Source organism: Mycetomoellerius zeteki, unplaced genomic scaffold (assembly GCF_001594055.1).
Source record: "Mycetomoellerius zeteki isolate Tzet28-1 unplaced genomic scaffold, Tzet1.0 scaffold312, whole genome shotgun sequence".
NCBI classification, from domain to species: Eukaryota; Metazoa; Arthropoda; class Insecta; order Hymenoptera; family Formicidae; genus Mycetomoellerius; species Mycetomoellerius zeteki.
This window is the reverse complement of record NW_017257297.1, coordinates 276,205-292,185: the sequence shown is the minus strand read 5'-3', so window position 1 is coordinate 292,185 and position 15,981 is coordinate 276,205. Positions and strand designations below refer to the sequence as shown.

Here is a 15,981-nt window from a genome sequence, read left to right as displayed (position 1 = left end):
CTTATAATTTCCCATCTCGCAACTAATTAATATGCTTGACAAACCTGTTATACAACCAAAATGTCGACTTAACGGTCGCGTGTAATGTCAACGCGAATCACGATGAATCCCGACGTATCTCTTTCTTTTTTTCCTCTTTCCCCCCTCCTTCTCTTCCTCGCTCTTAAGGTCAAGACTTCCTCGATCTCTCGATGAAGGAAGCGCACGATTTGCTACGGACCGACCGATGAGTGCACAAAAAATCCATCATACCCAGAAACGAATTACGAACTTCATCGTCGGGGATCACATAAGGACGCGTTCCCGCCGCGAGAATATCAACGTTCATTTCATTCGCCGCCGATGGTGAGCGGGCGTAACAAGTTGTTAACGTGGGGCAATAATATGTACCCGGTGTCCCGGCGGTAGCGCCGCATCGGCGCGGATAACGCTCGTTTCGTCGGGGCTTTAACTGGCGTACGCGCGTACCGCCGCATCCGGCTTGTATGACCAATCAATGTAATTATCCTACCGGTCTTCTACCGGCGCGCGGTCGCTCCTGCCTTATTTTCCGTCGACGCACGTACTTACCGCGCAGAAACTATCATTCAAGAGGGGAATTGATAATAATAAATAAGACATAGCAAAAGAGGAAGAAAGAGAGATAGAGAGATAGAGTTTGAATCGAGAGGGAAGAGACACGTAATATGGATCGTGTTCAGACAAATAGAGTACAAGGATTAACCCTCTAAATGGTAAGGTTGGGGTTGGATGCGATCTACGGCTTCGTCAGTTAAAATGTGTTGTATTTTACTGCTACTATTTAAAGTCTTTTAGTAAACATTATTGTATATTTTTATCTATAAATAAGCAGGGAAAAAAGTTTTATTTGCAGTTATTATTTTCGAAACTATTTTGTATATTGATTAAATAAAAAAGACTGGACCCGAATATATATTCCGAAAGTCCATCTTGCTACTAGAGGGTTAATAATAAATACGTGACACACGCATGGACTAAAATGAAATTGCTCAAGCATATCTAGAAGCCTGGCATTTCGCCAGAATAAGCAGATACATATATGTCGCGAGCGTTTTGAGACTGTTTCGTTGAAACCTCTTGTATCGCAGTTAAATGTCAACGAGAGAAGTGTTTCGATCAGTATAATTGTGCAGTACGGAAACGAAGATAACCGCTGAAAACGATGTAAGAAAAATTTTATCTAACGGCTATCATAGAATTACGACACTTACATGTTTTTATATTATTTCTTGCTATAAAATACTGACTAAGAGAATAATATTTAGTAATATCTCATTTAAAAGGGAATTGAAGAAAGAAAGTAGGCTTTGTTGTTACGATAAACTATTTTAAAATATTATCTTTATAACAGAATTATGATTGTTTCACATTTTTTTATTATTTCTCATTGTTAAAGAGGTTCTCACGTTTGATGAAATATAAGACAAGTCTATAATATACATGTAATACGAAAGTTAATAATATCAATAATATCTAGAAAAATTTCATTGACTTTTACCGTACCATTTTGAAGATATTTAATTGTAAATTTATAGAATTTTATATTACAAGTTGAAGGTATAACTTTATTCTGTAATTATTCTCTTTTAAATTGAGTATAAGACAACAATTTAAAAATCGTTATAATTATATAAAGTAAACATTTAAGTTTGTTCTCGTAAAGATTCATTTAAACTGATCGTACAGTTTACAAAAAATTTACTTTAATGAAGAAAGCTAGAATATAAAAAATGGACGATGCATCGTGTACATCAAATGAGCATCTTACAACTTTTGTCATTTTGAAAATATTTAATAACATAAAATTAACAATAATTATGTATAACGGCATGAGATATTGTTATTAATCTTCCATTATTTTAATCATTTTACATATTATTATGAATAAACTGTCTATTGACTAGGAAGTAGCGCGAGAACCGCCTTAAATATTGACAGAGAGAATAACATTTAGTAGTCTCGTTCAAAAGAGAGAAAGAGAAAATAGTCAGGTTTGCTACAGACCTGGAAAACCGGAAAAAGTCAGGGGAAAATGTAAAAAAGTCTGAAATTTTGAAATTTGCTAACAATTCCTTTAAACTGCTCTCGTTTCAAAAAAATAATTGTTTTAATTTTTTAAATATTATATCTGACGTTTTTTTTTATAGTCAAATACGTTCAAAATTTACGCATTTTAAATGATTTTAATAAAATAACTAAAATTTATATTTTATTCAGTATTTTTATTTAATCGCTCTTTTTCGTCCTAACTACATTCTTTTTTTTTCAATATTAATTTATTTTTTGTTGGCTTGAAATTTTATTATGTTACTAAACTTCTTTTGCGTTGTTTTTAATAATGTAGGCTCTCTCTCTAGCTTTCCTACAATACTTGATTCTAAATGTTAAAATTTAGATATTTTATATTGGTCATGGAAAATTTTCTATTTTCATCTGGAAAACCTGAAAAAGATAGGGAATTTTTAAATTCATTTTCTGTGGCAATCCCAAAAAGTGGACTTGTCAGCAAACTAGGTATTCTAAAATATTATCTTTAAGTTCATACTATCTTTTTGTGAAGAGCTTTAGTGATTAACGCAGCCTCTTAAAATCGAGGACAGACTTATCTCGACCGTCGGAGATTCTCACTTACAAAGATATTATGGCGAACCTCTTCCGAGAGCAGAGTTTCTCGAATCCTAAAAATTTCTATGACGAAATTCCACTGGTATCAATTTCTATCGCAATCACGAACAAATCGGCGATTAAGCGACGACCGCATGCCTGAAAAAGCGGATTTTTCTTTTTCCTTTTATGAAGACGACACATCGTGGTAATATCCGGATCGCGCGCGCGCGGACGCCTCCGAAGCGACTAGCTACTTTTGCGTTTAGACCCAACGGCTCGTAAACGTACTCGACCGGCCCACTCAGCGGGGCCTTGTTTGGAATATCGGCTTCCAAAAGGGCTAAACACCTCGTTAAGTCCCACAAGCAAGGCCCGTCCGAGTCCGAGAATGGACGGATCATTAAGAACGTACGTTTATAATTCAAAACATCGGCTCCTGGGCCCCGCTCCGATTGCACCGGAACCGGTTGTCAGAAACCCTCGAGACATTCTCTATAATATCGGACTGATCTCGAGTGGTATATATGCAAAATTCTCTCAAGTTCTTTCACGCGAATCTTTTAAGAGCAGGAAGAAATCATAGGTTAATTATAGTAAAAAATTTAGAGAACCTACTGGATACGTTCACAGAATTTTTTTATTGCAGAATAGAAAAGTGATCTAACTAGATAAGATAGAAGATGACAGAATTTTTTTCCCACGCGGAAGAGTGTTTCTGGCCAAATTCGTCCAGTAACACTATCCGTTATCTTTCTAGATAGAGCTGCCATGTAGAAGAGATTCATTCATTAAAACTTTCTAAAAATTTTTTTCCCAAATAAATTTTTATAATACGTTCTCAGCGATTCGTATGACGTAATGCAACAGAGGACGCAATTTAACAGATGATCTCGTATAATCGCGATGAAACAAGCGTGGGCGGGCCGCGTACGTGATGTTTATTTCCATTGTTCCACACGAAGAGGAACGCGAAATGGTCCAGTCCGCGACACGACGTTGCTCGCCAAGACGTGATTCACTCCGAGGAAGTGCCGGGAGTGCTGCCGACACGCGCGTGCACGTGCACCACGTCGGTGGTAATTCGACGTAAATCAACAAGTGTCATGCGCCTCGAGCGCGGATGCGCGAACCAACAGCGGTGTTTAGATGTCCTATAAATATCGTTTCTCCGATTGAAAACATCGTTATCGTAGTCCGCAGGCGCGATCGAATAAATATTCTTCTTACAAACAGTTTTCTGTAAATTTTGATATTTCAATATATAATAATTGGGTGAAAACGCGCGATTGTAAAGTATAGATACATCTCTTAGTCCCAGTTTTTCATTTTCTGATTAACTTCTGATTAGGCTTAATCTGATGATAAAAATTGTATTTTTCTAGCTATGGTTAATCACTAAATTGATGGTTTTGCAGTGAGTAACTTTTAAAGTTACCACCTTATCTTTTACATTATATGCAAAATCAGTTCCATCTGTATGATATTGAATAAAAGTGTATAACATCTTCGTATAACAGAATGCATATCAGTCATTGAAAATTACAAACGATCGGCAAATGATATATCTCCAAATGACTCGGAAATCGCGAGAAAGTTCGTTTTCTCTCACTATGTTTCAATCTAGCCTGCATCCTCGCGAAGCGGCATCCTTCGTAGATTCAATCGCGATAATCTTTACCTCCGGCGCGAGAATCGAGGCTCGCGCCGCTCTACCGCGCGACGGATCGCGCGAGTCGTCCTCGTGCTGGTCGCGCGTCGTGGCGTGTGCTCTCCTCTTCTCGCCTCTCGCCCGTGTTTCTCGGCGCGGTTTGGCGCGTCGTGTCGTGCCAGGGCACCGCGTGCAGGTGTGTTCTCTTCTCGGTGAGCGAAGTGTCCCCTCCCGTGCGCGCGCGCGCGCACGCTCGCACTCTTCGCTCGCAAGGAGGGCCCCCCCTCCTCGACCCGGCAGGCGTTAAGCGGCACAGAACCTGTGCAGGCCCCAACAGGCCCCCCGATCTGTGGGAACGCTCCGGCCCGCGAGCTTCCCACGATACGCCACGGCTGCTGCTGGCTGGCCGTGCACGCGGGCTGCAGGGTTCAGCACACCGTGCCCCTCGGACCCCTCCGTCACCCAGCTGTGGGGCGCAGGACGACGGCGGCACGGGTGGGGTATCACGCGGCATATAAATAACGGGTTGTACCCCACCAGCGCTTCAGAACCGTCACGAATACGTACGGACTCAGACGCACTCTCGGCACTCCGAGAACAGCGAGACAGTACTGTTCGAATAGAGAGTAATATAAACGTCCAACGTTTTCGATTGTGCTTTTGATTTCGAACCGATTATACGTTAACGAGATACACGTTAACAAGAGAACACCGCGGATTCCCCTAGAGCCTTGATCGAATCGTCGATCGGTGATTCGGCCCGGGATCAACGCAGGACATCCGCAGAAGAATCCACTCTCACTAGACTCAGTTATCTCTTGTTTTGTGACCAGTGACAATATAAAGTGTGATCATGTCACCGCACACGGGTTACACGCCGGTCAGCGGCATGGAGTACGAGGAACCAGTGTCGCGCACTTATCAGTACCGCAAGGTGATGAAGCCGATGCTGGAGCGCAAGCGACGTGCTCGTATCAATCGTTGCCTGGACGAGCTGAAGGATCTGATGGTGACCGCGCTGCAAGCCGAGGGTGAAAACGTGGCGAAGTTGGAAAAGGCAGATATCCTCGAGTTGACGGTGCGTCATCTTCACACGCTACGCGCTGCCAGGAGACTCACACTCACGCCGGAAAATAGCTACGCCGACCGATTTCGCGATGGCTTCACCCAGTGCGCCCAGGAAGTGTCAACTTTCCTATCGACGCCGGTCGCTGCAGCGGTGCATCCCGCCGCGGGTGCTCAGCTCATGCGACATCTCGGTGGCTGCCTTCGACGACTAGAGGGTCCAGCTGGTACCAAGCATGCGCTGCCGACGGCAACCTCGGCAGCTGCGACGACAACGACTCAAGCGCCGACGGGCCAGACAAACGTGCCCCAGAACGTGTACACTCCTCCGCAGAGCCCTGTCAGTGTCGCGAGCTCCTCCGGTGAGTCTTCGGAGTCTTCCAACGCAGTTTGGAGACCCTGGTGATGAGGCAATCAAACGACAATGTACACCATCCTGAGATCTCCGGAGCGGACGTTCGAAGTGATCGAGACGGACAATCCAATGACGAAGGATCCTCCCGCTGAATAGCACCAGGAGAAAAACGACGAATCGCTGTCTTCCAAAAGAAACTTTTTGACGAAGTCTCATTGAGAATTCTTTGAGAACTTTTACTTCTTTACGCGGTTTACTCGGTCGCATTGTACATAGGTGATTAAAGCTTTAAGTGACGTCTGTGATAGGGTTCCATTTTGTACCTGAGATGACTATTTTCTTGTAAAACATAGCGACTATTATATAGATGTTAACTTGTTATGTTTAAGAACCTTTTTCGACGTAATGCCGTCCGGCGTCTCTGTTGAGGCCGTCGGGCAGTATCATCATCATCATCATCAATAAACGTCTTGTTTCAATGATAAACGATATCGAATCACCACCCACAATATATTCCGCATCCTTCTCTTCTTTATTAATCTTCTTATAACGACAGAATCATAGATATATGAAAAGGCTATATGACACAGCGCGATAAGCGTTACTTCATTCAAAGAGTACATTCCTATTTATATTACAGAATTTAAATTCGTAACTTTATCATGTCACGAAATTTAATATACCTATTTGTGCAAATTATTATAAGTCAATCAAACGAAAAAAAGAGAAAATATCTGTTGCAGCTTTTAATTATTTAATAATAAATTAATATTTACATTCAAGCTATTGATAATAAAAAGAGTTATAAATATATTTTAAAATGTAAAAAAAGCAAAAGTTGAGATTGACATTTATTCTGATGATTCGTTAATTCTATTATTTATTAATTTATTTAAAAAAGCATTTGTAGAATATGTTATACAAAAATAATTTGCATAATTTAACATACTTACAGATTTTACTCGATTCAAATGGATTTAATTAATCTTATATTTTATTATTAAATTTTGAAGGTAACGATCAAAATTAGATATGTATGTCGTATACACAGTTTGTCGCAAACCGTATTTTGCGATTAACAAATTTAATATATTTGTGCAAATTATAAGTTAATTAAACAAAGCAAAAAGAAAAAAGTGTCAAAGCTGTTATTGATAATAGCAAAAGAATCACATATACATTTCAAAATATTAAAAAAATAAGAAAGAATCGATATTGATATTTACATCGATTCGTTTTAATTAGATATTTATTAATTTATTTAAAAGCATTTAGCAGCATATACAAAAATAATTCACATAATTTATTAATAGATTTCGTTTGATTGTTCAATGGATTTAATTAATCTTCTACTTTATTAATAAATTTTGAAAATAACGGTCGAGGTTAGACATATATCGCAGATGGTATTTTCGCGATTAAGAAATTAATTGTTTAGTCTATAGATAAAAAGTTATCTTTTTTGTTCTGGGATATCTTATTTATTTTATATAAAATAAATCAAGTATGTGCATATATATGATACATAAATATTCGCGAGACCGATATAACTTCGGAATTTTGGCATTAAATACATCTTACGAGCGCAAGGCTTTATTATAAAATTACTAAGATTATAAATAATGGAAGACGTAGTTTGTCGTTGAAAGAAAAAGCGGAAAATGTATTTTATATTTCATTATATTTTCGTAACTCTTATGTCCATATCCAATTATAAAGACACGATCTGGCCATTTCTTGTATCGCCAAAAAATCACGGAAGTTACGGTACAGGGGATGCAACAAGATTAAATCGCTTCAAATTGCACAGCACTGCAACGAAAACACTACAGCAAGTCACCTTCGGCGCATGCAAAAGGCTACAATGTTTGGCCGACGGCTTTAATCGCGCCATGCGACATTGCAAGAAATCGAAAACCGCCTGTCACCTGCCGTAACCGTCCAGGTACCGTATCCGGAGGTGGCGAAACTGACACATGAATATTAATGCGTCTTATGCGACTTAATACGAAAGCTTTCTTGCATCCGAGTCTTAAAACACGATTTAATCAATTTCCCTCATTCTCCACGGGCGTCAAAAACACAATGTCTGTTTCGTACACACACTCCACAGGAAGAGTAATCTTGCTCTGGTTTTTTTTTTTTTTTTCCAGTTTGACCCAAACCTCATGAATTAATTTTAGAAATCTCTAGTTCTCTCCGATATTAATTAACATGTGTCATTAAAATGAATCGAATAGTCTCCTTTTTCTACATGAATTGGAATCATGATCTAATATTTAAAAAAGAGGAATAATCTGCAGAGCAAGCGGATGGATTGCTCCAAAAGTCATCGATCAATCGTGACAATCGATGGGCGCGACGCTTTCACACTTTTTCGAGTCTTCCGTTCTGGTTGTATTTTTAAAGCATCGCGTTAATTTGATTTTACGTAAGTGGGCCACGAAAGAAAATTAACTCTTTCTTCTCCGCGAGTCCCCTGTCTTACTTTCCGATTAATGCACTACCGTGTTCCGGCGACTGCGCGATCGATAACGAGTATTTAATTGCCACACGGTGGCCGGCATATTTACTTAACATGCGTTTCGCGGCGGCGAATTAATTGACAGCTCTCGCTTTTTATATTCAACCGCCGCATGCGCACATCTGCATCTTGATGTCTATCATCGAGCTTATCCATTTTATGGTTTCTGCAATGTATCTTCTTCTACCTTCCCTGTACCTTCCTGCAAACTTATCATTAAAGGGAAAGTGTCGTAACTTTAGTTTTATGACTGTTAATCGTGCGAAATAAGTTAATGCTTGTAAAGAATTTACTATAAAATAAATATTTTCTTATCTCGGAGTTCTTATCTTTTATCGTGTTTTACAGACAATATCTCGTTGAAGAATTTGGGAAATTATCATATTGGAGATGATATTTTTTCCTCCATTAAGAGGAAGACTAGTTCTTCAAATTGTTTTACAAATAGAAAATTACGACAAATTTCAGGAAAAAAAGTTAGTCCACGAATGAAAAATAAGACAAGCGAAGTTTCTAGGATAGAATAAATTACAGCAGTAATTTTTTTTTAATTGTTTCCACAATACTGTCTCTTTAAAAATACAATCATACGGCAAAATATATCTATCGTTTCACAAACGGTGTTGTGGTACCGACTTCTCATTCAAGCGCAATGTGCAATTGACAGGCGCGATACTCGCATGCGAATGATTGCACTCGTAATTATTAGGATGTATTATACAAGCCACTAGTTGATTCACAAGTTTAACGAGACGTAACATTGTGTTCAAATTATTAACAAAATTGTTTTCAATAGAATTAGCTAAAGCGTGTTAAAGGAATTAAGTAATCAAAAAAAGCTACTAGAGAATTATTTTTTTATATCTTTGTTGGACTTTTAAATAATAATAAAGTATAATATAAGAATAAATGGAATAAAAGCAAGCATAAGATGCATCAAATGAACATAGGATGCACTAACGCAACACGAATGTTCTAATCATGTATGAAATATTGAAAATATGCTTAGAAAGTTGGGATGAACGTAGTTGCATAAGATTGTGAAATGCAAGTTAACGTTTGTTGGCAGTTCAAATTTCAACGATCTTTGAATTGACTTGTAAGTTATCCGTAGTGGTCTATCGAAATGTAAATTATTGCTATGGTGTAAATATTCTTGTTATTTTTTCGCGGTATTTAACCTCACGATTTCGCAATTACACACCAGCAGACTTTTTTATAAGATCGGTTAAGAAGATATTATTACCTCCATGTTTTTGCGTGCGTTTCTCGAAATGTTTTCTCCACGAATTCCCATGCATGCTACAAAGAAATGTTAATCCTTGTTATCAATGAGAGATACGAAGGATATCCTTCTAAGAATCCATTATTATCTTTCGGCAATTGTAATAATCGCGAATTAATTGTTATGTTTCAGGTGTTTGTGGCCGCGTCGTCATAATGCTGGTAGCTGCTGGCGTTTGAACAATACAGATTGGTACGTACCTTTTCTTTTACAAATCTCCTTCATGATTGTGCACGCGCTATTTTCTAATCCGTGTATTAAGATGTTTATGTCATGCATTGATACGATCGCAAAGCATCATTATTCGATCTAGAATCAGTCTCGCAGCCGCAGAAATTACTTAGCGGTGTAATTGCCAATGCAATAATAACATTTTATGGCTTTATGTTTTACATCATTCAGTTTCGTGACCTTCATTCTTTATAATTCCCATCATATATTGACGTCTTACTATACGACTTTTTATCAAACGTGTTCAGAAGATCATGAGTTAAGGAATGTAAATTCAACGGATTATTCTTTTTTTCTCAAGAAAAATATTATATTAAATTTTCATGTGTTTCTGTCAAATACATAATGATCAAAAATATTCAAAGTAAAAATTTTGTAAAAATTTTTGTGAGACATGCATATAATTCTCAAGAATAATATTACATGAAATTTTCAAATCAATATTTTTACCAAATACACAATGGCCAAGAATATCCAAAATATAAGTTGCAAGAATTTTTGTGAGGTATATGTTTCTTAAAAAATTACATCAAATGTTTAAATTAATATTTTTATCAAATATACAATGACCAAAAATATCCAAAGTATGTTTCGTAAGAATTTTTGTAATTTTTCTCCATAATAATTGATGTAACTTATTTTAAAAATTTTTTAAATAAACTAAAAAAATTTAGGTAACGGTAACAATTTCTGCATTGTGGAGTTGTTTATGTTGAGTGTTCTATATTGTGGAGTTATGTATGTTAAATAAGATTTGAGATAGAATCTAGCGATAAATTACTCTCTAAATCTGAATCAGTGGATAGTCACTAATTACCTAGTGGTATATTTGGCACTGATAATCAGTGAAGTTCAACTAAAAAGAAAGAATGTTTGAGCATTATATAACTAAAATACTGATATTTGCACGTTAATTTCAATTTTCCAATATCATATTCATTGAATTTAAGCACTAAAACAAGGTTTGTTAGATCACATAATAAAGATTAGCTAGGTTAGGAATCTCACATTTAATTCACTGATTACCAGTAGTATACTTGGCTGATATCAGTGATTATCCACTGATTTAGATTTAAAGAGTATGAAGAGAAAAGTTCAAGTTAACGTGGCTGCCGGCGAAATTAAATTTTAATCGAGTTTAACATGTTAATCTTGTTCTTCACTGTGACACAAGTAAATCGATTTTAACAGCTGCTTGTTTCATGTTACTAATAATTTGTGGTTACATACACACACACACACGCGCGCACACACATACATACACACATCCGACAATATATTTATAATATCAGTATATGAGATCACTGCGATGCTGCTTAATTATGCCCCTAAGATCTGAGGAAACTGGTCACACTTTGTAATCACAGTGAAAATTTCCAATAAGCATCTCTTTATAACAATAAAGATATGATTGCAATGTCTCGGTAATTAAGTCGACATGTGTATACATGAAGCTCAGCCAATTGTAGTTCTTGACAAGCCGTTCATCTTTAACAATTCCTCTTCTTAGAGATGTTCGGTAGCGGTATTCTGTACCGTATTAACGGTATTCATTGGTACCTTAATTGTTTAAAGACGTTCACATTACGACGGCAGCGAATCGACATGATTCTACGATTACGAATTACATAATTGCATCGATTCGCTGTTGCCGTTATTTGAAACAAGATTGTTCAAGAGTTAAAGAGATACCGATATACAAATGTAAAGGATGTTGAATCACTCGAAGTGTCAAGTTAAATTGCCGTGCGTCATGACGAATCCTTTGTTCCCCCCATGTGTTGCAGGCTATTCGAGATGGATGTAATCGTATATAATCAGCACGAAACTAGTAGCATTGCGAGCAGCACTGATAGTGCCGAGACTCAGTACGATGAGGAGAGCGTGCCTGACCTCGATATCGACGGGGATCTATTGTCGATCGATGGTGACAAACAGAACAAACTGCCTTTCCGCAGGAGCCTGTTCGATAATGTGCCACCTTACGTCGTCTTCCAGTCGTTTGACAGCAAGACTAGCTCGGCGCTGCCGTACGAAGTGACGAGACATCTTAAGTGGCACCTGACTACAGTAACACCGATATTAGTGCGTCGCACCGTTGTGAATTCCGGTTACCGGTTAATGAAGAAATGTCGATATTGGTGCGGTATTTGGGGCAAACACATGAAGTCCATCTCCTACAAGAGTTTGAAGGAATCGCAGAAGGTCAACCATTTTCCCGGCACTTTCCAGATCGGCCGGAAGGATCGGCTATGGCGCAATCTTAGCCGGATGATGATGAAGTACGGCAAACGGGAATTCAGCTTCGTGCCGCGCACCTACGTGCTACCTCAGGATATGCGTATGTTCCGCCAGGTGTGGGAGAAAAACGGCGGCAAAGAGAAATGGATCATCAAACCGCCGGCGTCCGCCCGTGGCACCGGAATCCGTGTAGTCCATCGCTGGTCCCAAATACCAAAGAAACGCGCCATCGTCGTGCAGCAGTATCTGTCGCGGCCGATGCTAATACGAGGCGCCAAGTTCGATCTGCGACTCTACGTGTTTGTCACCAGCTTTAATCCACTTAAGGTTTATATATATCCAGACGGCCTTGTACGCTTCGCTTCCGTCAAGTACAACGACGACATTAACTACCTCAGCGATCGTTTCATGCATCTCACCAACTACAGCATCAACAAGACTAGCGCGACTTACACCAACAACGACTCTGTGGATTCTAGCACCGGGCACAAATGGACCCTGAAAACCCTGTGGTCTTATCTCGAGCAAGAAAACGTAAATGTTGCCAAGATATGGAAATCGATAAAGGACATAGTCATCAAGACGATGATAGCTGGCGAATCTTCTATCAACACTCTAACGAGGTCCAATACATCTTCGAGGTAAGATTTCTACGATCGTTGAATTTGTTTTTCATAAAATTAATTATTCTTTTTATTGTTGTGCACTTAATGCTAATATATTTTTAGATTTTTACTACTGCAAAAATTAAATGATAAAAAAAATAAAAATTTAAATATGTTGTGAACAATTTCTTTTACAAGATTTTAGAATGCTGAATATAGAATGTTCGTTTTCCTGTGTGCTGAAATGTGATTAATTTGCTCATATGTTCCACTCAATATCTTTCTAATGTGTATTTTGTTAAATCCTAAGGTATTGTTGCTATGAACTTTTTGGCATCGATATTATTCTGGACGAGAACCGAAAGCCGTGGTTACTCGAGGTGAACATATCACCCTCTCTACAGTCTTCCTCGCCTCTCGACATCGCGGTCAAGGGGCCCCTCATTAGAAACCTCTTTAATATGGCCGGATACCAACTGCCCACATGCATACCGGCGGAGGAAGCGGAGAAACTAGCCCAAAGATATCAGTTAGATCCGGTGTGCCAAGATTACAGACTGCATCGAGCTACCTTTACCTATCAGGAACGTCATAAGCAATCCTTGTACTCGAATCTGAGAAATCGGGAGGACTATCTGGATGAAATAATCGATGATCTTACTCCCGATGATGTAAGACATTTGATTACGTATGAGGACGAGTTAACACAGTTGGGAAATTTTGAAAAGATTTTTCCTACTACCACCAGTCACCAATACTTGCAGTACTTTGATATTCCAAGATACTACAATATGTTATTTGATGCGTGGGAGGCCAAGTACAGTGATAATCGGGAGGGTGGAATCTCTCGATTGCAAAAGCTGTGTAAGACTAAGTATCATTTAGAACAAATCTTTTAGATCAGTGATGAACCCTGCGGTTCGCGGGCTGCAAGCTGCTCACCTGTGAATTTATTCTACCTGTGAATGTGGTCTGCCGAATTATAGCCAAAAATATAAAATTATTTTTTATTTTATCCAAACGAAATAAACATGCAGCCCGCAAAATTTTATCCATTTTTGAAAGTGACTCTTAACCCTTGAACACCACAAACGGACTGGGTTACGGTAACCCAGTCCGTTTGAAAAAACAACGATTTTTGAAAATTTCTTTCTTTTTTTTTCAAAATATCTTGGTTACCGGAAGTTTTATGATATTCTTATCTATATATTCTTTTTCCTTACTGTCTGTTGTATCGATTAAAAAAAAAAAGTTGAAATTAATGCATTAGATCCCGGAATAAAAGCAAAAGAAGACTCCAGGGTTATCGTAACCCATGTGTGGCGAAAATAGTGTGGTGTTCAAGGGTTAAAGTTTAAGGTTGCGCGTCACTGTTTTAGATAGTAATCTTTTTCTTTTCATACGTCATTTTATAACGATGGTACCGACATAAAAAAAGAATATAGAGTTGCGACATCGTTCCCGTTATTGACGCCTTATCGTGTGGAATCCTTTTTGTTTCACATGCTATGTGCGCTTTATTGTATACGGGTAAACGTACCATTTCCATGTCCATTGGTTCACCAAGGACCAAATTCATTATGTGCCTTTTTCCACGGTTGTGCGAATTTACTTTATTGTAATGAAATTTGACTTTAATAAACAATTTTTCATTAATTAGGCGCGGGATTATTAACGCCGTATTATTAGCCATCCCTTGCGAATTAATAATTTTGTCCTCTTTTTCCCGTTTAAAAACAGATTTCTCAAATAAAAATTGTTTATCTAGGATATAATAAATTTGCAATTATTTTAGAGATACAAGTTCATTTTTATTTTATTATAAAAAAATGAAAATTGTACAAAATTTACATTTAGTCTTTTTAAAATTTGAATTACAACTTGTTGCAAATATTTTTGGTTTTAACTTGATAATTTCACAAACAGGTTTCACAAGTGAAGAGTCAAGATATCAAGTGCATAAAGGTAAGAAAAAGGTTATTTGTTTATGTCTTTTTAACATGATGACTATGTTGTAAAAGATTGTTAAAGATACTCATAAAAACTTTAGGATCCGCAAAATTCATTATTCATGAATTTAATAAAATACAGACGCGCGTTGCCCTGAATTTATTTCTTTAGTCAGTTTAACACATGTGCCGATACAGTACGAAAAGCTCGTTATTGATAAAAACTTGTTTTAAATTCAATGATAAGGAACAAATAAGCATGACAGTCCCAAAGAAGGGAGACATTCGCACGAAATACCGACCACGGTGAATTGTTGACAAGTCATCGTACCGAGAATGACGAGATGTTCGGCTGAATGTTGAACGCCTAATAGCGACTCTTACGAGGGTTGTTCGACCGCAGCGATAATAAAAACTCAAAGCCGCCGATCTCTTTGTTAGTGTAGCGACCGTACGTAATTTTCAGCAACAAGAGCAAAGTTGCTTGACACCTGCTCTGGTGACACAGAGAAACTCTTCGCCTTATCTTCCTTTTGATTTATCGTCTAAATTCACAAAATTTTAATTAATAAATAACAATACACGTGTCTAAAAAATGATTTTAATTAAATGTAAAAAATTACAGTCTTACGTCTATTTCTATTAATTTTAATCTTAGTTTAATTTATTTATCTTTTTTTAATTCTTAAAATTAGAAAAAAGATAAAAAGTAAATTAATCCGAGATTAAAGTTAATTTATATTGATAAAATTAACTTAATTGATACAAGTGTATCAATAATGTCTACTTCTACCAATTTAGATTAACTTGATCTCGGTTTAATTTATCTTTTTTCAATTCTTAGAACTAGAAAAAGATAAAAAGTAAGTTAAATTGAGATTAGTTTACTTTTTATATTTTTCTGTTTGCAAGGAAGGACGCAACATTTTGTTTGCAACATTTTTTAAAGTATTGTACATTCGAAGCTTATAGCTGTATGCGGAGTCATTAGTTACAATAGTCAGTTATAATACTGACGATGAGACGAACCGTCCAAGATCTATGCGGTTTCACGGCTGTAACCGCTGGGTTTAATAAATCCGTACTGACAATTTAATGTCTCTATTGTGACCGCGACAGTCGGCGGTACCGACAACTGTGCTTGATTAGGTTAATACGAAAGGGGACCAGATTTCTTCGCTTCCGCCCTTTAAATTCAATTACTGGCCGGGTACTCCGTCACTTAAAATATCATATATCAGTTTTGTCCAGAGGAAGTACGATCCGTGATAGAGTGACCAAACCAATTGTCTTCAAAAACGAAGACAAGACAGAGCGTTTGATTCGCTCAAATCTTCCGTCTCGTTAAAGGATAATTATACCAGTAATCTTACGTCACGATGATTAATATTCTGAAATACTATTAACCCTTGACATTTTATACATGAATGGAACGGAAATATCTTCTTAT

At 37.6% G+C, this 15,981-nt stretch overlaps 2 protein-coding genes across 2 annotated transcripts; both read left to right on the top strand.

Annotated features, from left to right (window-relative positions):
- The first annotated feature begins 1,141 nt into the window (after nucleotides 1-1,141).
- LOC108724890 (tubulin polyglutamylase TTLL4) lies at nucleotides 1,142-14,252 on the top strand. The gene is made up of 4 exons (XM_018451587.1): nucleotides 1,142-1,185; nucleotides 9,638-9,697; nucleotides 11,524-12,618; nucleotides 12,893-14,252. Coding segments are annotated over exons 1-4 (1,746 nt in total). The 5' UTR covers nucleotides 1,142-1,183; the 3' UTR covers nucleotides 13,482-14,252.
- Nucleotides 4,839-6,282, top strand: LOC108724893 (enhancer of split mbeta protein). Its single transcript, XM_018451590.1, has one exon. The coding sequence runs from the start codon at nucleotides 5,130-5,132 to the stop codon at nucleotides 5,745-5,747; it is 618 nt and encodes a 205-aa protein (XP_018307092.1). The 5' UTR covers nucleotides 4,839-5,129; the 3' UTR covers nucleotides 5,748-6,282.
- Nucleotides 14,253-15,981: the final 1,729 nt, after the last annotated feature.

Excerpts from the sequence above, each read along its gene's own strand:
- LOC108724890 (XM_018451587.1), top strand. Across the intron at positions 9,698-11,523 it reads CGTTTGAACAATACAGATTG|GCTATTCGAGATGGATGTAA; the intron begins GTACGTACCTTT and ends CATGTGTTGCAG. Across the intron at positions 12,619-12,892 it reads AGGTCCAATACATCTTCGAG|GTATTGTTGCTATGAACTTT; the intron begins GTAAGATTTCTA and ends TTAAATCCTAAG.
- LOC108724893 (XM_018451590.1), top strand. The coding sequence starts at position 5,130 with ATGTCACCGCACACGGGTTACACGCCGGTCAGCGGCATGGAGTACGAG.